The sequence below is a fragment of the Lactuca sativa genome, chromosome 3 (genome assembly GCF_002870075.4).
Source record: "Lactuca sativa cultivar Salinas chromosome 3, Lsat_Salinas_v11, whole genome shotgun sequence".
Taxonomy (NCBI): domain Eukaryota; kingdom Viridiplantae; phylum Streptophyta; class Magnoliopsida; order Asterales; family Asteraceae; genus Lactuca; species Lactuca sativa.
Window position 1 is genome coordinate 311874985 of NC_056625.2, and position 20535 is coordinate 311895519.

The 20535-nt window shown below is 36.6% G+C and overlaps 2 protein-coding genes across 3 annotated transcripts; both read left to right on the plus strand.

Annotated features, from left to right (window-relative positions):
• The first annotated feature begins 1295 nt into the window (after positions 1 to 1295).
• Positions 1296 to 9647, plus strand: LOC111920223 (putative ripening-related protein 2). 2 transcript variants are annotated; one of them, XM_042900449.2, is made up of 3 exons: positions 1296 to 1810; positions 8962 to 9030; positions 9465 to 9647. In XM_042900449.2, the coding sequence occupies exons 1-3, from the start codon at positions 1367 to 1369 to the stop codon at positions 9477 to 9479; spliced, it is 528 nt and encodes a 175-aa protein (XP_042756383.1). In that variant the 5' UTR covers positions 1296 to 1366; the 3' UTR covers positions 9480 to 9647. The 2 variants fall into 2 exon arrangements, with proteins under 2 accessions (XP_042756383.1, XP_052625570.1); XM_052769610.1 differs by lacking the exon at positions 8962 to 9030 and having other exon boundaries at positions 1302 to 1810.
• A 6375-nt stretch (positions 9648 to 16022) lies between these two features.
• LOC111920229 (putative ripening-related protein 1) lies at positions 16023 to 16469 on the plus strand. Its single transcript, XM_023915813.1, has one exon. The coding sequence runs from the start codon at positions 16023 to 16025 to the stop codon at positions 16467 to 16469; it is 447 nt and encodes a 148-aa protein (XP_023771581.1).
• The last annotated feature ends 4066 nt before the right edge of the window (positions 16470 to 20535 follow it).

The window sequence follows — 20535 nt, forward strand, 5'->3', positions numbered from 1 at the left end:
GTAGAAAGGGAGAGGAGTCAAATGCAGCTCGCCACTGAAGATATGGGAGGGAGGAGTTCAAGTCGCCAATGAGGAGGACTAGTGAGGCAAACTCGATAGTGAGGAGGTGAAGATATTGAATGCAAGGTGCAGATTACCCATATGAATTGTTTTAATAAATATATTTTTTAAATAAAAATTTTGAATATTAAATTGAAAGGGTAAGATTGTTTTTTATGTTTAATAGGGACCAAATGCATGATAAAAACATATGATAGGGGTAATCCGACTTAAAAATTCTTTCTAGGGACCAACCATGTTGATTACCCCAAACCATATGGACCATTCGTGTAATTTACCCTCAAAATTTTATATCCCACGATTCTGCATAAAACTAACATTTTATCGGTTCACTTTTTATAGTATTAAGCGGCACCGTATAACACGGTTTATAACATTTGTGGTGCGGTTTGTCATTTCTGAAAATCTCAAACCGCACATGTGGTGTGGTTTGCAGCTTTGACACCAAACTGCATCAAACCGCACCGCGAACACCCCTAATTAAATTTTAAAAAAAAAAATGATATGGAATGGTGTATTTATAGTAGTTATATCATAGGTTTAGTGGTTGGATGTGATGATAATATAATACCCACCAGTATATTGGTTAATGATGAATATTATTGTTGACTTAGGTAAAGAGCCCCATTTCTCAAAGGAAAAAAAATCATCTTCTATAATTCTACCAATCATTACCAAAACTAACCTATTTAACAGAAACTAAAATGTGCTATGAGCTTGTGTACCTATATAAGTCAAACTCATATCCATGTACTATGTATGAATTTATGTGGAAAATTGATAAAAAGTTCCAAGTATATGAAGTATATCTATATATGCTCTTGTTTTCTGCCAACAAACATATGGAGGACCACCATTTTTCATCCAGAGGTTGATGTGAAGTGTACTTTTGTTGATGATGAAGAACAGTAGACGATAAATCGATTTAGAGGGAAACGAAGGCATACATGGTCCATGGAATCAGTAAGGGTAATGCAGTTAATGGAGAGGGTCGTAAAGACAATTAAAGTAAAAATGCTGCCTGCGGGTGTAAAAGACAATTAAATTTCCAAAATTTAATGAGATTGTCAACTATCAATTTTTTTTGTTTTTTGTTTTTTTTTTTTGGTTTTTTCTTCTTCAACGCGTTTTGGAAAGAAGGCAACTTCCACCTCAATTTGTCTATTTGCTTGCATTTTCAACAATGACGGAAAGCATGCATGAACCTAACTATGCTCACGACAAAAAATCATTTCACAATATATTCAATTTCGTTACATGAAAATGAAATATATACCATAACAAACAAACATAGACTAAAGATTAAATGAAGCAAACCACCATCCTCTTTCTGGTTCTCTTTATTATACTTATCTCCAATGCTCAATCGAGGGACAAAATCGTAACTTCCAAGCAACATGTCAAGAAACGCTCACTTCTTGTTTCCGGCAATATTACACAGGCACAGATGACGATTAGCAGCTTTGAGAAGGGCGGAGATAGTGGCAGGCCGTCTGATTGTGACGGGAAGTACCACTCGAATAGCGAGTTGATCGTGGCATTGTCTTCCAGGTGGTATAATAAAGGGGAAGGGTGTTTTTTTGTAATTAAAATATATTATCATGATAAAAGTGTAAAAGCTAAGGTGATTGACGAGTGTCGCTCAAAAAATTGTCCTGATAATATTGTGGTGGCGTCCACAGCCGTTTGGGAAGCACTTCAGGTGCCTCAAAGTGAATGGGGGGAAGCTGTGGTTACTTTTTCAGTACCGGTATGAAATAAAATCCTACTTTTATTCGTTATTTGCATTAACTATAATTCCAAGTGTAATCAATAAGGTAACCTACAATATTAGTAAAACGAATTAGCTAACTTTTCTTATTGTGAAAGGGAATTCAACTGTGTTATAAATGATCAAACTAATCGTTCGTTTTGAGGATTAATAAGGGTGTTTGAGATGTGTTTATTTAAGGTGTTTATTAACTTATCGTGTTATTATATTATTGTACTAGGTGATAACCTATGTACTACACGGTTAGTTGATATTAATAAAACAACATAGAGACTATAAGAATAGCAATCATTAATCATGCAAACAAATATTTATTTACATAATTTATACATCTAATCATTTAAAGTATTTAACTTATTAGGTTTTTGATAGTTTTTATTTATAATATTTCGAAAACGGAATGCTGATTTTATGGAATTATATCTTGATTTCTTGAGCCACATTTATTGCATTGATTGGGGTAAATTTAAAATTGAGATGCGGTAAAGTGACACATGGCATAATACTAATTAGAATGTGTATTACAGTGACTCATGACAAAATGATAGTAAACTATTCTTTTATTAGAATAATGAGCTTTTTGGTACTGTTAACAAGTTGTTTTTGATGTATGCATAGATTAAAATTAAAACTGCTTATTGACTAAAATAATTAGCTTTTAATAATTTTCATATAGATCCGGTAAGAAATAAATTTTTGGTAAAAAGAAAATAAGTTTTTTTCTGTATATTTTTTTGACGAAAAAAATAAATAAATCATTAAATGAATAAAAAATAACATAATTCACAAAAAAAAAAAAGATATTGATAATTCATTCTTTCGATGTTTTTTATTGTTATTTACTAAAATTGTCATAAAAGTGTCTTGACTACTTAAAAATGAATTATAAATGTGTTTTTTTAGAATTTTTTTTCTTATAAATCATCATACTTTTGATTTACCTGATAATTTATTTTGTTGGTTTGCTATATATATATATATATATATATATATATATATATATATATATATATATATATATATAGGGAGAGGATCAAATGAGAACACCTAAAAGGTTGAGAACACGAAAACAGTTCTAGACCGATCATTTTATAACGATATATTAGTAACTTTATATAAATATTAATTATTGATTTCCTAAAATCTAGAGATAATGATTTTAATTACCTAACAAAATTAATATTTCCTTTTAGTTAATAAAATATATATAAATATTTTTTTATGATTTTCCAAAAAATAATTTATGATCGTTTCAAAAAAATCACCTAAAAAATTTAATATTTCCTTTTATTTTAAATCTGAAAAGAAAATCTTAAAAAAATATTATTTTCTACTATTTCACGTTTTTGTTTTTAAAAAAAATGAATAGAAATCTAATCGCAAATCAATACACTTCCAATTATAAATGAAAACACATCAAATTACAAACAATTCAATGCATTTTTCATAAATTGAAAATAAAAAAAAATGTAAAAATTATCATTTTTTCATAAAATGAATACCTTTAATCATAAATAAATACACTCATTCACATGAATACACTAATATACATAAATAAATACAGTCATTCACACATGAATACATTGCAATTCACAAATGAATACATTGTTATTTATAAATTAATACACATTCTATCATAAATGAATACATTCATAAATGAGTACAACTATTCAAACATAACTACAATGTTATTCATAAATGAATACACATGCTATTCATAAATGAATACAACCATTCACGCACCCCCTTTAAGAAATTATTACCAAAAAATTCAAAAATTAGGATTGTGTTTCTTTCCATTGGTACACCTCGTTGTCGCTTTTTGGTATGCAAAATCTCTCCCATAAGGTGGGAAATTGCCCCTGAAAGGGGCCAGAATGTAGTTGTTTCCAGGATCAGAAGTGAAGTCTCCGAACACCAAAATAGCAGAAACCTTGTGGTTTTTAGTAGACGTTTTCACGATAAGATCTTGTGGTTCATAAAACTTAATTCCATAGCTAGATTCATGTATGAATAGAAAGAAATACGAGTAAAGAAATGTAGTTGATTAAACTTCATTGATTTACAGTCAAAATAAAAAGAAAAGAGAAGAGAATCATTACCAATCGAAGCAACTGCCTCATCGAGATCCCTTCCATCATTCCAGTCAAAAATGCTCTCATAGACATTTTATCGAGCACCTTATGTGCACAATTCATCGCCTTTTTTTTAAAATAAAAAAAAAAAAACACATATGTTAGATCCATCTCTCCTGCGCTCAATCATCCAGGCAATTTTCTCATATGATTTTTAAACGAATGTATCACATTAGGATTAGAAAGAATAGTTTATCAATGTGATTGATCACATGTAGATTTTAAATCTATAGACAAAAACTAAGAGAGATTTCCGCAATCGAGACTAACAACCCGCAAATTCAGGAAATAGAAAGTCGATTATTAGGATCAAAAACCAAATTTCAGAATATAAACACGCAATTGAATCGAATAACAGCAACAAATCGAATGTACCTTTCTTTGATCGGGATCTCTAGAGATATGGGGAAGAAGCGATTGTGAGTCGGTTGGATTGATTCGAAGTAGATGAAGCATGGATGACCCGATGAGGAGGCGGAACTAACCATAGCACCACGGTGAAAACCCTCACCGGAGCTGATGTTTCCGCTTGCCTTGCTCCATCAGGCCAAATGTTCTCCTCCCCTTCGCTTATGCTACCGGAATCGAAGGAGAAGCAACCAAAAATTGCATGATCAGCCCTTGCTGCACCTACCGAGACCAATGATGATGCAAACAGATCTTCGTGGTGGGTTGTAGGTGATGCCCAGATCGATGATGGCGTGAGTTTTATGAAACCCTAAAAAGAAGAGGTGGAAATATATACACAATAGATTAAAGGAAATATATGAACGGGTGAGAAATTATAGGAGATAGTAAAGTTGAAATTCCTGTTATGTCCTTTTAACCATTTAAATGTTACATTTTAATGCCAACAGTTTAAGAATTTTTCATAAAACCCCCTTTCAATAATGACCTTAGATTTAAGTATTTAAATGGTCCAGATTTGTTCTCGTGTTCTCAACCTTTTTAGTGTTCTCATTTGATCCTACTCCTATATATATATATATATATATATATATATATATATATATATATATATATATATATATATATATATATATATATATATATATATATATATATATATATATATATATATATATATATATATATATATCAGTGTTGCAAAAATCAGCATTGGCGGCCGATTAATCGTTTGGCGGTCTTAAACCGATTATGATTAGGGTGCTTGGCGGAAATTGGTCAAAATCAGTCAAAGTCGGCCTTGGTGGTCCTTAGCGGCCCTTGGCGGTCTTGGCGGTCATAGGCGGGAGTTTTTTTAAACATTCAAAAAAATTTAATTTTCAAATACTACACCAAAATTTTAAATTTTCAAAAATTTAAGCTTCCAAATTTTAAAATATTAAATTAAAATTTTTAAAATTTTAAATTTTCAAATACTTAGTTTTTTAGGGAATATTAATTTTTTAAATAATTTTATTTATAATTAAGGATCCCCGATTAATCCCCGCCTAGTCCAATTAATTGTTTATCGTCAGTCGACCGCCGAGCGATTTCTACAACCTTGATATATATATATATATATATATATATATATATATATATATATATATATATATATATATATATATATATATATATATATATATATATATATATATATATATATATATATATATATATATATATATATGCCTAGGTTATTATATTAAAAATAATTATTGTGTTATTGTATGCATAAATGTGGGTCAATCAATTTTACTTATTTTAAGAAAGGGATTAATATATATTATTGAATTAAATGTAATTGAAATATATCAACTAATTTAATTACAAGGGTATTTTAGTCAATTAATATAGATTTAATAAAGGAAAATTGCATATTTTAACGGATCATAAATTTTATTAATTTTAAAAATCTGATTTTACGAATTATAACTATTTTAATTTCGGACATTCTGACAGAATATGTTTATTTATTTAATTATTTACTCAAAAACAAAAATATTCTTGAACAATAAATAATAAAAATATTCTTGAACCCATTTCTTAATCATGACATTAAGAACTTCTTGTTAAATAACAAATTCTTGAACAATCAATTGAAGAATAAAAATGAAAAATACATTATTTCTTATAGAATACGGGTAACAATTGTTAAGAATTATATTTATTGTTAAAGAATAAAACCAAAAAAAACTTTCAAAACAGGAAAGAAAACATCAAAATGTAACAACGACTAATACATTCTAAAAGAATAATGTGGTCCGTTTCAATTTTGTCGTCCGTTCTTCAAGCATCAACTTCTGTGATTCCAACAGAATTGGAATTCATGATTCCATTCCAAGAGAATTGGAATGCGTGATTCCATTCCAATAGAATTGGAATCTCACCAATATCATCCATTGAATCATCTACATAAACATACTTGATACCTTTTTCAGAATTCAACCTTGTCTAGATCTTGCACTATCCACATAAATAAAGTGTCAAATCAGAGAAAAAAAAACATAAATTGAAATATGAATCACACCATTTGAATCAATCCATTTGCCGCATCAATCAGACAATTTAAAAGAAACACAAATGATCTCCATATCACTCAAACCCCCGAATTCCACTTGAATTAGAATTATAAAGCTGAGTTATCGATTCCTGTAACAAACAAAAACGGAATGAAAAAACCCTAAGTGAAAATTAACTCAAAAAGAGCTTCAAGTTACTTCATTATATCAAAAATCGAATCTAACCAAACATCGATTCACTCGAATACAAAGCTAGAAAGAAAAATAATTCAATCAAACAAGTAAAGCAATAAACCTCGTAACCAACAGAGAAACTCGAACTGGACAAAAAAATGGATCATCGGAAGAGAAAAAAACGCCAAATAAAGAGAAGAGAGTAAGCTAACCTGATTGGTAGAAGTTGGTTGATTGATTTGAACAGAAATCGATGGATCAAAGGGGGTAAGAAGGGTGGATCGGAAGAGGGATTAGGGTTCGTAATCGGAATCTTTTCGTTGGAAGGATGGTGAAAGTCAAGGGCGATGGTGGGGTATTGGTATTGGAGTACGTTGCCATTTAAAGAAAAAGATATAAAACCTGGAGAAATTATGGTTAAAAGTCAATACCCTGATTATAGGGATTATTTTTGGAAGTTGTTAATCATATTACTAAATTACCCTTATATATATATATATATATTTTTTTGATTGGCCCACATTTATGTATACGATAACACAATAATTACTTTAAACACCTGAACCTCTCTTTCTCTCTCTCTCTCTCTCTCTCTCTCTCTATATATATATATATATATATATATATATATATATATATATAATATATATATATATATATATATATATATATATATATACATATATATATATATATATATATATATATATATATATATATAATTAACTTCCTACTAAAATTTTCATTCTTATTAGATCTTGGTTCGTGATAAGTTAGTAGGTTCTAGCCTATCTAAAATAGCTTATGACTTATTTAAACCAATTTATCAAATTATACCTATTATAGTTAATTGTCTACTAGATGTCTGCTCGTATAAAGCAGCAGCGATAAATAGTTTTTTTTGCTGTAATGACGTAAATTTTCAAAACAATTTTTCATTTTTAAATCATAATTTCAATCACCAAAAACAATATCCAACAACTGTATCCACGGTCCTCACTAGTACCTGAAACACATAACACAACAACTGTAAGCATAAATGCTTAGTGAGTTCCCTAAATACCACATACAACACATACGCCCCTCTAGGCTACAGTACGTCCCTCCGGTCGATGTGTCTCGGTAGGACCCTCCAGTCCCATAGCTCGTTGGACCCTCTGGTTCGATCATAGCTCGTTGGACCCTTCGGTCCGGTCTATATCGTTTGACCCTCCGGTCCGGTCTATACAATCACATAGCATACATATATCACATTGCACATAATCTCATACATACACATAGCACACAAAACCCTCCGGTCTTGTCACACCCCCGAACCAGACGGCGGAAACGTCTGAGGGCTCGCATGACTTAAATTGAATATCATAACAATGAATATACATGAATCATAACACAAACATCACCATGCATCAATATATTACAACTGGCATTGTTCACATCAAGTACATTGTTTTAACATTACACATAACATAAAATGTTTGATAGTTTTCAAAAGCACAACACACTAACATACATGGTACTACTCCTCAGCTTACCTATTACCTGAGAATACAAGTTATTTTGAAAACAGTCAACAAATAGAATGTTAGTGAGTTCATAAGCAGGTTTGATATGAAAATGTTTTGTGAAGTTTGAAAGAAAACAACCCAGAAAATCCGATATTTTCTGGAAAGACCATTGTTTATATAAAAGTGTGAAGATCCGTAAATATATGCATGATGATTTGAAAACTTATTCTTTGGCAGTTTCAGCCCTTCCAGAAAGGTGTTTTTCGGTTAAAGCCCAAACTTTTTGCAACTTTACAATTTTGGCCCAAAATCGAAAAACTTTACATTTTTGATCCTTTTTGGAAAAGAAAAGCATTTTAACCCTTGAAATAGTCTTGTTTAACTTTTCATCCCCTGTTTTGAGGAATTTATCATTTCAACCCCTTAAAAATCATGTTTTTCGCAATTTTGGGCTTAGTGGACTGAAAAGCCCAAAAATTGGCCCATTAAGCTACAATTTACATTTCAAGTCCTTTGAAGAGCATAATATTCATAAAAACATTTATTGTAACTGTTTTGACTCTTTTGATCCTTAAGAAAAACCGTTAATGGCAATTTTAACCCAACTTTTTTTTATTTGACAATTTAGGCCCAAAAATTAGTTTTATGTTGCAATATGTTGATTTAAATCTTAGAGGGTACTTTTCTTGACTTGTTTAGTGTAGTATAAATTAGATCATGTTTGTTTTCCTTCTTATGTCTAGTCAACTAGCAGTTGACTGTGACTTGACTTGTTAAGGGTAAATGGTCAATTTACCCTGAAGGCAGTTAGCAGTATTTGACTGAGTGTTTTGTGGGAATTATAGTTTGAAGATTTCCGGAGTGGCAGCAGCAGCAGACAGTCAATTTCCTCACCGATCAGCAGCTATCTCGAGGTGAGTTACCTTCCAGTAGCGGTGGGTCTACGGCCACAATGCCGACCCACCAGTAGGAGTTGTATGTTAGATGATTGTCTTTGTGATATCATCTAGGTTTGGTACTACCTGATATGTTATATGTGATAGTAGTAGAGTTCGGTTGTTAGGACTGAAGGGTAGGTCAGACACCCCAGATATGTCTGACAGTATGTGATGATATGTTATATGCTGGCATGATATATCATATGCGATAGTGGTAGTAGGAGGGGAATAGTCCCCGAGGGTCGGTTGTTAGGACCGACGGGTAGGTCAGCACCCCAGAATGGCCGTACCAGGTAGGTCGGGCACCCCAGAATTGCCCAGCAGTATGTATGATATGTGATTGTATGTTATGTGGTATATTAGGGGAACTCACTAAGCTTCGTGCTTACAGTTTTCAGTTTTGGTTTCAGGTACCTCTTCTTTGAAGGGGAAGGAGCTGGCGCGGTAGCGGTCTATCACACACCTGCTTGTATTCCACATTATGATATCTTCTTGGGAAATTGTACTCTGACCCTTTTATGAATATGACAATGTTTTCCGTTATGCAACATCTTTTGTGAAATGAAATGATCGTTGAATGATTTATTTCTAAATGTTTTGCTAAGTACATGTTTTAAAAACAAAATTTTTGGCTCGCATTTTTGGGCTGTTACATATCGGGACATATGAGCCTGCTCCGAAGCAAACTCGGGCAAAACATCGACCTCTCAGTGAACATCCTGGTGATCTCCGTCACCGACTCTGAATCTTGCTTCAGCTCCAGGAACTCCTAAGCCAACCTCTCTCTCAACTCGCAGAACATAATGAGTACTCAACATCTCCCAAAACTGATCCCAAGTAATCGCGGCCCGCTGCGCATCCGAATAAGATCCTGTAATCAACCTCCACTAATCGTTTGCCCCGAGCCTCAAAAGGTTCAGAGCACACCTCACCCTCTTAATAGCAAGGCCTGAACACGTGCAGAAACAACCCTCCACGTCTGACAACCACCTCATAGCAACGATTGGATCCTGAACTCCATCGAAAGTAGGGGGCTTCATATTATCGAAGTCCCGATACTGAAAACCTCGACCGGCTCCTCCCCCTGCCGTTGTTACAGCCGATGTAGCTGTTGCGGCAGCCGCCTCTGCAAGAGCTGCATAGCGCTCATCCAAGTACTCAACCATGGCGGTCTTGATCGACCCAAACATCTCCGACAACTTGGCCCGGAACATAGCAGCAACCTCATCATGCATGATCTCACGAATCCTAGCATCCAACTTGTCCGTACTCATCTGACCAACGAACCCAGGTGGTACCGATCCACCCTGATCACCCTCTCCTGATCCCGATCCCGAACCGGATCCTGCCACGAGACGTCTCGTAATCGCCATACTGCAAATACGCCACAAGAATATTAGGCATTCCTCTTAATAACCCCGAGGACTAGCTCCCAACAAAACCCTAGGGGTTGGGACTTCCTTGATACACGTATGGGTCCTGTGCTTTCAGTAGTACGAGCCCATACTACCTTCCACACCTACCTATATTTGTATCAAGTATCACCACAACACCCTATCAAAAGCATATAATGAACACTCGATTCCCACTCCTAAAGGAGTACCACTAACTCATAACCGACCTACTGGTCCCACGCAACCCTTCCATCCATGAAACTTCCACCAACCCTGCAGCATTAGTGTATTCTAGCCATACATAACGTTGGACCACATAGACTTTCGAATATCAAATCCTACCCTAAGCTCCCAATCAAATAAGAAGAGAACATAAGGCCAAATCAAACATTCTTAGGCTATAAGATCTTAATTACATATGGTCGTGATGCATACACTAAGTAACTACAGTAATGATGTCAATTTCATACAAAGGAAACCCTAGGCTAGCAGGCATCATATAATCAGGCAATTCTATCATGCAATCCCTGAAGATCCCTAGCCAAGTACTAGCATGTTGTTCTAACATAACACATAATCAAATAACTTGTATGGTATTTTGGGGTCTAATTACTGGCTCTGGCTGATCGTACCCTCTGCATCCTCCTTTACTTATTTTGAAAACTATTTTCGAAAATCTCTCCTTGATTTGAGACTGGATTCACACGAATGTTCCTTCAATTCACTCAAACCAAGGCTCAGATACCAACTTGTAACACCGTAAAATTCGAGCAAATTAAAACATTTTAATTCATTCAAAACCATTAAGTTCATACATTTGTTTTCAAAATAGTTTAAACATCAGAGTATTTCCCAGAACCATATCACATAAGTTATAAACATGAGGAGTGGTACAATCACTCCTTCTCATTGCCATGATCTCCTAAAGTACCTGAAACAATACACTGAAACTATAAGTCCGAAAGCTTAGTGAGTTACCCCCAAAATACCAACTACAATACCATACAAATAACATATCATATCATAAACAGAACAGCCATGCATATCGAGTCTAAATTGTGACTGGTCCGCCTACACCAGGCCTTCAGTCCACCCGGTCCACTCTCTCTCCAAGTCTACAACATGACTGGTCCGCCCGCACCGGGCCTTCAGTCCGCTTGGTCCACTCTCTAAGTCTACAGTATGACTGGTCCGCCCGCACCGGGCCTTCAGTCCTCCTGGTCCACTCTCTGAGTCTATAGTATGACTGGTCTTCCCGCACTGGGCCTTCAGTCTGTCTGATCCACTCTCCAAGCATCGTCACGTCTGGTCCGCCCTCTTGGGGCCTTCAGCCTATCTGGACCGCTCGCTGGGCCTTTGGTCTAACCGGTCCCCCCTGGGTATGTTGGCCTACAGCACAAAGCAGGACTCGCCTCAACCCAAACCCAGTCCAACAACCATGTGCATATAAACATATAATCATATAGCAATTCACAACTAATCAACCGATATAGCAGATCACATAACATAGCAACATCCTAACCAGGATACCGACCTAACCGGTCACTAACATAACATCATCCTATATTCCAGGATACCGACCTTAACCAGGTCTCTAACATATACCATCCTAACTACCAGGATACAGACATAGCAAAGCAATAACATAACAAACAACTACCCAGATTCCCATCCGATAAAGGGTCGGCCTTGGTTCCTTAGACCATGCCGATATAGTCAGGATAACTCACCTGTAACTGCCGACTTGAAAAAATAAGACTACGCTGCTCCGACCACCAGCACGAGCTCCACCACTGATCATTACCAAATAAACAAACCAATAAACACCACTAATTACCAAAATACCCTTGGAAGTCAAACTGGTCAACCCTTGGTCCAAGTCAATGTCAACCTTCCTGGTTGACTCTACTCGCCGAGTCACCCCGTCGACTCGCCGAGTTCCCTTATCCAAAAAACTCTCATAATACACTTAACTCGCGAGTCGCCCCAAGACTCTCCGAGTCCAACGATCTCTAAGTTCCATCCTGACCAACTCACTGAGTCCCCAACCGAAACACTAATCCAAACCGAAACACTAATCCAAGGCTTTAACTGAAAGGGATCGGGGTTTTGCGACCCGACTCACCGAGTTGTTCTTTCAACTCGTCGAGTTCCTGCCCATCTTCATACAACTCGTCGAGTTTACCCATGTGACTCGCCGAGTCGCTTCAGTTCTTAATTCATACAGTTGCTTTCTAAGCCATGCAACAGCTCCATATTGTAGATCCAAGCTTCTAGGGCATGATTATCACATAAAGTTGCAAACTTTACGTGTATACAAGGCTCTAGGGGCTCTAAATGACCATACTAGGCTTCCAATAGAGCTTTACACCTTAGGAGAGCCTCATCCTTGCAAGAACTGGAAACTTTATGGGCTTAGGACTCAAAAGAGGTTTAGATCTGAAGTTTCAGCTTCAGATCTAGCTTCCGTAATAAAATTCCTTAACCAAGGAAAGCCCTAGCCTCCACATATGAATGATTCTAGAAGAAAAGGTTAAGATAACAACTTAATACCTCCCAAAACGTGCCCAAACTGGAGTGGATTCTTGATTCACACGAAATCCTTGGTGCTAGCCTCTTGATCTACAAGCCCCCTTCACAAAGTTCACTCCTTAAAGCTCCAAACACTTCTCCAAGCTCACACTCACGGATATTAGGGCTCCTGGAACTCTTTGGGGGAATATGGGTCTGGGTGAAGGATATAAAGTCCATCTGCCGACTCGTCGAGTTGGTCACTTAACATGTGACCAGAACTACGACTCGACTCACCGAGTCTACCTAGAGACTCGCCGAGTCGACCTTCCTTATTTACACTAGGAAACATGAACTCTTGATTCTGACTTGGGATGTTACATGATGGGTCCGATGTACCAGTAGTAGGAAGAAAGTTATCATGGAGCTTGTCTTCAATTAATTTGGCGAGACCATAAGTGGCATGAAGTGTTTGTGGGCTATGGATGGCAATCTCCGATTGAATGTCGAGCGTAAACCGGAGATAAAGTAGTTAAACAAGGATACGGAAGAGAGACCGATAACCCGGTTATTGACTCTTTCAAACTCGGTTTGGTAGGCGGAGACAGTGGTGTTCTGTTGAAGCTTAAACAAGGTAGCTTGGTGATTTTCATATGTAGATGGGCCAAAACGCAGTTCAAGTGCGCGGGTGAACTCAGGCCAAGTGCCAAGAAGGTTTTTGCTGGCAAGATGTTTGTACCAGCTTAAAGCATCACCGGTAAAGTAGAAGACAACTAAGGAAAGTCGTTGAGGCGGTGGAATGGTGTAGTATGTGAAGTAATTCTCGTCTTGGAAAATCCAATCGAGTGGATTGGAACCGTCAAAAGTCGGCAGGAGAATTTTCGGTGGTCGGAGGGTCTAATTCGGGACGTGTGGTGGGGGTGGCGGCGGTGGGGGTGGTGGCGGCGGAGGCTGATTAACATGTTGTTCGGTCAGGATTTGGATCAATTTTTCGAGTTTGGCGTTGGTATCAGTGGTAATTTGAGCGATATGGAGCATGTGGGCGTGAAGGGCGGCAATTAGATTGTCGGCGTTGGTGACCTTAGGGTTATCGGAGTTGGAGCCGTTGTGTTCTGACTTGGGAGTCATGAGAACGAATGATGAAAGCACCAATTGATAAAGTCTATTTCGAGATGACTGATCTCCTAAGAACATAACAGGAAAAGGAGAGCAACTTTGGAACAATTTTTCTGATTTCATTCGTAACCCGAAACAATAGATTACAAGCAACTTAAATATGCAACTAGGTCCTAAAATTAAGCTGGAAATGGGAACATGCAGGAAATGGAAGACATGGACTAAAACAACTACTCTTCACTGGGAAATAATGAAAACGTGGACTCTATCTAAATGCATGCATAATGGAAATAAGAATCAGTTAACTAAATAAATGTGTTTGTATCAGGCACGGTTCTTTCTCGTGGCGTTTTTCCGTTTGCCAAATTCCGTTGAGGCCATGGTTCTGTGTTGAATCGATTGCTGAAACTTTGTCGATTCGTAGTCCTGAAGCGATTATTCTCTTCCGTTTGAAACGGGAAGGACAAGATTAGTTAAGAGATGGAGAAAGTTTAGAGATAAGAAAGGGTTCGTCTGTGCATAGACGAAGCAGAAGCAGAGGAGGAAACAATACATAAACCTTAAAATAAGATCGAAGGACGAACATGAAACAACAGGGAAGGACAGAGGCGGAATTGGTTGGTGTCGCTGTTGGTGAATCGGGTATATGATCAGGCGGGTGGTTTCTGGTGACGATGGCAAGGAAGTCGTTGGTGGGTTCCCGGCGGTGGAAGACCATTCAAAAGGGTCATTTGTGCTTTTTATACTGAAAATTTTATCCAAATTTTCTTTGCTGGTGAAGTCATCGAGGGTGCTCACACTCTTATGATAACCGCATCAATCGAAATCAAATATAGAAAACCATTTCTAACAAACATAGCTTTTGATTTAGTTCATGAATACAAAGTAAAAGTCATAAATCAAAATAATTACTCAAATTCTCGCAATCGGATCCTGACACCAACAATTGAGATAATCTCAAAATCGGAAAATTCAAAACCAAAAGAAACCCTGGTGGAGGTGTTGCATCGCTAGAAAGCCCCATCCTAGGCATTACCGGTGTTGAATGTATCCGGAATCGAAGAATGACTCGTTGGTTATGGATCTGGCCGGAGTTGAAGTAGAGCTACACAAAATTAGGGCTTGCCTGCTTCTGCAGTGGTGGAGGCAGACTCGTCGGAATCTTCTGTGGTCGACACGGACTCGCCGGCGTCGACTTTGGCGGAATCTGTGAGTCGAATAGCAGATAGGGAAGGGATCGTGAAGAAAGAAAAAATATGAAAGCATTAGAAGGAAGGAAGCGGTGGATGAAAAACTGTAAAAAAAAATTAATAGATAAGTGGCAGGTGAGAGCGGTGACGGTGGCAGGGCACTAATCTGAATCCTATTGGCTTCTGGAACACGTGTATAAGTGGCTTCAGCAAGACATGTTACCAGACATTTTCACCATAAAAAACCAAAAAAGTATAAAAATTAAAAGAAATTTTTTTAAAAAGAATAAAAAATAAAAACCAACCAATAAGAAACATTTACTGTTCACAGGGAGTTGTGAATTAGTATGTATATAAATGAGCAATAATCAACTTCAATAAAATAAACTTGTTGACAGCTAACTTCTTATTTGCTAATTGTTTCTTATAAACTTGTATCATAAAAGATTTTTATCAATACACTTAGGCTTTCTTGTCTTTCATTTAGCTTTTCGGCTTTTCGCTTGTATTTCTTCAATCATTTGACGATAACGTCAACCTTCCCACACAAAGTCAACCTCTATTTTTTATATTTTTTGCCTGTATTTCTTTTTAAGATTTAACGGAATAAAAGTCAACCATCCGTTTACGCCTTGCATTTCTCGCACAACTGGGCAAAATTATAACGATGCTCGGTAGAAAATTATAATAAATAAATAAACCCTTTAACTATATATTCAATTTCTTCAACAAAAACATGCATAAAAACCGGCTAAAAATGAAGGCACCCACGGTTATCCTTCTCGTTCTACTTTCCCTACTTATCACCACCGCTCAATCAAGGGGCAAAAACGTAACTTCAAACTACAGTCTAACCAAACACTCAGCTCTAGACTCCGGCGGTACTCCGGCCATTATGACAATCAACAGCTTTGAGAAGGGCGGAGATGGTGGTGGGCCGTCGGAGTGTGACGGGGAATACCACTCGAATAACTTTTTGATTGTGGCATTATCGACAAGGTGGTATAATAAAGGGGAAAGGTGCTTTGATTATATTAATATTTATTACAATGGTAATAGTGCACGAGCTATGGTGGTCGACGAGTGTGACTCAAATAGGGGTTGTCGTGATAATATTGTGGATGCATCTTACGCCGTTTGGTTAGCTCTCCAGGTGTCGCAAAGTGATTGGGGGCAAACAGGCATTACTTGGTCAGACGCGTGATTTAAAATAATGGATATCAAGAAATGTTTTTGTTTTATTCATAGTTTGCATTATATTTTCTATTGTAATCAATAAGGAATCAAGCAAAAGAAGAAAGACAAGCTATCAACCAATAGAGGATATATTAATCAGTAGAATGGTAAAAGAACAAACAAGAATTAAAGCTAACGGAAGCTTCAAGTTATACTAAAGAAAAATCCCTAAAAATACTGGATGAAGTTGACTCTAAGAAGGTATCAAAAGTTCAAAACTCCTACTTTATTTCAACAGAACCCAAAAAGAGGAAACAAATTTAGACTTAGTTAAAAGCATATTTGCACTAATTTTGACACTCCCCCTTCGTGCAAATTCACTGTCAACCAAACCAAGAGGTTTACAAAAGGGTTCAAATTTTGTTATATATGACGAGAGTTTTAGTAAAGATATCTGCAACTAATTGATCTATCGTCCATACTTTCTTAAGCTCAATATCTCAAGGTAACACCTTCTCTTGAAGAAAATGGAAATGAGAGTGTCAATGTAGTTCGTGCGTCCGTGAAACACCGGATTTTCAGCAAGTTTTATTGCACTCTCATTGTCACAGAAAATAGGAACCGGTCAATCAGTCTCTTTAGCCATAAACATTCTTGAGTAGCCGTTGTAGTTGCCATGTATTCAGCTTCATACCTAGAAAGAGCAACTGCGCTTTGCTTTTTACTACACAATGAAACTGCAGCGGAGCAAGTTGTAAAGAAAACCTAATGGTGGAACGCCTTGATACTCTGTCACCTCTGCATCCACAAATTAAACCACTCAAAGAAAACTTTGCAGATTGCTTCTACATCAAACCATAAGTTTGAGTGCCTTTTACATAAAGGAGTATTGGTTTCGCTGTAACTAAGTGTGTGTCCCTCATATGGTTGGTACATAAACTGATAAATAACTCCAACGGAGTGCGCAATGACGTCGGGCTGGTGACGCTCAAGTAAAATAAACTTCCAACAATCTGACGATACAGTGTCACATCTTTTAGTGGTTTTCCTTGACTTTTGACCCACTTTAAAGAAGATTCCATGGGAGTATTCATAGCTTTGACCATCCCATATCAAAAGCGTTGCAACAGGTTTATTGTGCATCCTTTTTAAGATAACAATTAACTGTTAGATTTCTCAATTTCTCAGCTGAGGAAACAGTTAGGTTCAACCAGGTTTTTCATTTCAAAACGTACAAACAAGTGGTCTTGAATTTGATCAATTTCAACACTATTATTATCTTTGCTAATTATCATATCTCTCGAATGTGTCTTAGCTCTACGGATAGGAACTCCCCACCTATGCAGCTCACCTCACCTCATGTAACATTCCAATGACGAGGTATTTTCAATTTTAACCCTAAGTATGAAGAATTATTGTATTTTGGTCCTTGTGCAAGAGAAAGCTTGCAAAATGGCCTATATTGGTATTTTTGTAATTTTTGGGGCGAGTTCAGGTACGTGGGACATACCTATCGTATGCGGGGCGTGCGTATGTGATTCCCAAACCCTAATTTTTAGAGTTTGGACCATATTTAAAGATCCTTAAGTCCCCAACCTACCTTCTTTTATTAGTCTCCAACTTACCTTCGTCCCCAAACAAACCTTAATCCATTTTTTAGCACTATTGAGCTTTTTTGTGTGTTTTGGTCACCTTGAAGGAGAGAGGAAGAAGAGAAGATCATCTTTGAGGAGTAGGACTCTTTGGATCCAAAATCTCATTACCATTTGTCATCACTGTGAGGCAAAAAACTTTGAACTTGATGAACCTATGCATAGATCTAATCTAAGTTAGCCATGAAGTTTGTATCCTTTTGGTCCCATTAGTTGAGTATTTTGTGTATGAGTTACTACAATCTATTTAAGTTCATTACAAGAAAAAGACCCTTTTACGAGGCGCAAACCACGACACTCATTGTTTTATGTTACGCAAAAGAGAGTGACATTAAAAAAGTGTCATCTCTTCAAAAAAAATTAAGGATTTACGTCACGCATTATTGTGTGCCCTTAAATTAGTGTCTCAAGAAAAGAAATTAAAAACACGGAGGGCGCTTTATTTTAAAGGTGCATCCTCTATACCTGTCTCTTAATAATTTTAATGAAAACGCGCATTTAGTAAAGGGGGAAAACGAAATCCCCAAAATTTTGAAAACCCGTCTTTTACCTTCTTTCTATCTTTCATCTTCTCCCCTCTCCCTCCTTCTCTCTCCTCTCCGATCCACTTCTCTGCCACTCCTGACCTCCTTATCGATCTCATCAAACATCGTGTCCCCTCCTTAATACCTCGCGGGAATCTAAAAATTAGAAGACCTCGTCCTCAAAAAGTCTAAGAAACTAGGGTTTTTTCATCCCTCAAAGAACGACCCACATCCTCCATAGATCGATCTCTATCGCTTCATTTCTCACTGGAAATCGAACACTTTACATTTATAGGGCCACAATTGCAAGGATCCTCACTCACATTTCTAGAGTATACCTTCGCATATATAACACGATCATCTTCACGAAAATGGCTGCCACCATTGCTTGAGTCGGCTCAAGCTACGATCGACAATCAGAGCTCAAAGCTTTTGACCAAACAAAAACCGACGTCAAAGGCCTCGTCGATGCCGGAATCCGGAAAATCCATCCCATCTTCTTCCACCCACGGGACACCACTCCCAATATATCCACCGCTGATGTCAAGATTCCGGTCATAAACCTTCAATCGACCCATAGAGCATCGATGATGGAGATGATTCGTGAAGCCTCCACGAACCTAGGTATTTTTCAGGTGGTGAATCATGGGATTCCTGTGAGTGTTATGGATGAGGTGGTTCAAGGATTTCGTAGATTTCACGAACAAGATGACGAGGTGAAGAAAGGGTTTTACACGAGGGGTCTTTCGAGTACATTAGTGTATAACAACAATTACGATTTGTATAGTTCCCCCGCCTTGAACTAGAGAGACACTTTCTTTTCATTTATGGCTCCGTCACCTCCGCCGCCTGAGGAATTACCGGAGGTTTGCAGAGACATTCAAATCGAGTACTCAAATCAAGTCATGAAATTCGGAGGCGTACTTTTCAGATTATTCTCAAAGGCATTGGGGTTGAACGTGAATCACCGGAGGTTTGCAGAGACATTCAAATCGACTAGGTTTTTTTTTCATACATCTGATTCGAGATCAATTTCTCTATTTCCTCTCTCTCTCTCTCTCTCTCTCTATCTATCTATCTATCTATCTCTCCCTCTCTCTCAAAACATCAAACAATTTCTCAATTCCTCCTAGGTTTCCATCTTTCATCTTGTTTTCATCTGTGACTCCTTGATTGCCTCATTCTCTCCTCAGCGTTTCATCTGCCACTATCTGGGAAATTTTTACTTTTCTTGTTCCCTTTAATTTCAGTTTTAGCTTAAGTGATGTACAATTCGTTAACTTGTGCTATTTCATGCAACTTGATATGCTACAAGAAGAGAATGGCAATGTCCTTGAGAAGGTGGGTTCTAATTATGGTATTCTTTATATATATATATATATATATATATATATATATATATATATATATATATATATATATATATATATGTATGTATGTATGTATGTATGTATGTATGTATGTATGTGTGTGTGTGTGTGTGTGTATATATATATATATATATATATATATATATATATATTATATATAGTTGAATTTATATTGTGCAGCTCAGGTTTGCTGAAGAAAGTTGTCAGGATGCAGAGATGGGGGTTAAGGAGCTTGAGAAGCAGGTGCTCACCCATATTCTTCTTATTTTGTGTCTGTTATATATTGGGATCTAAAAGGTTACATACTTTCTATTCCCACTGAAATAATAAATATGATCTAATCTAATCGTTTCACTATTTTGAACTTAAGAGTTGTGACACTCATATCCCATTTTGTTATTTAAATCTAAGCCCATGCTTTTATTCACTTCACTATCTATTATTTTTCTGTTCCATTTTCCATTGTTTTTTTGGAGATCCGTGTGAGTTGTAATTGGAATCTGGAGATCTTGCTGTGTGTAGGTTAGAGGCTCGCTGAAGTGAGGGCG

Coding starts and splice junctions, on each gene's coding strand:
- LOC111920223 (XM_042900449.2), top strand. CDS start 1,367: ATGAAGCAAACCACCATCCTCTTTCTGGTTCTCTTTATTATACTTATC. Junction 1,811..8,961: donor TGGTTACTTTTTCAGTACCG/GTATGAAATAAA, acceptor TGGGAATTATAG/TTTGAAGATTTCCGGAGTGG.
- LOC111920229 (XM_023915813.1), top strand. CDS start 16,023: ATGAAGGCACCCACGGTTATCCTTCTCGTTCTACTTTCCCTACTTATC.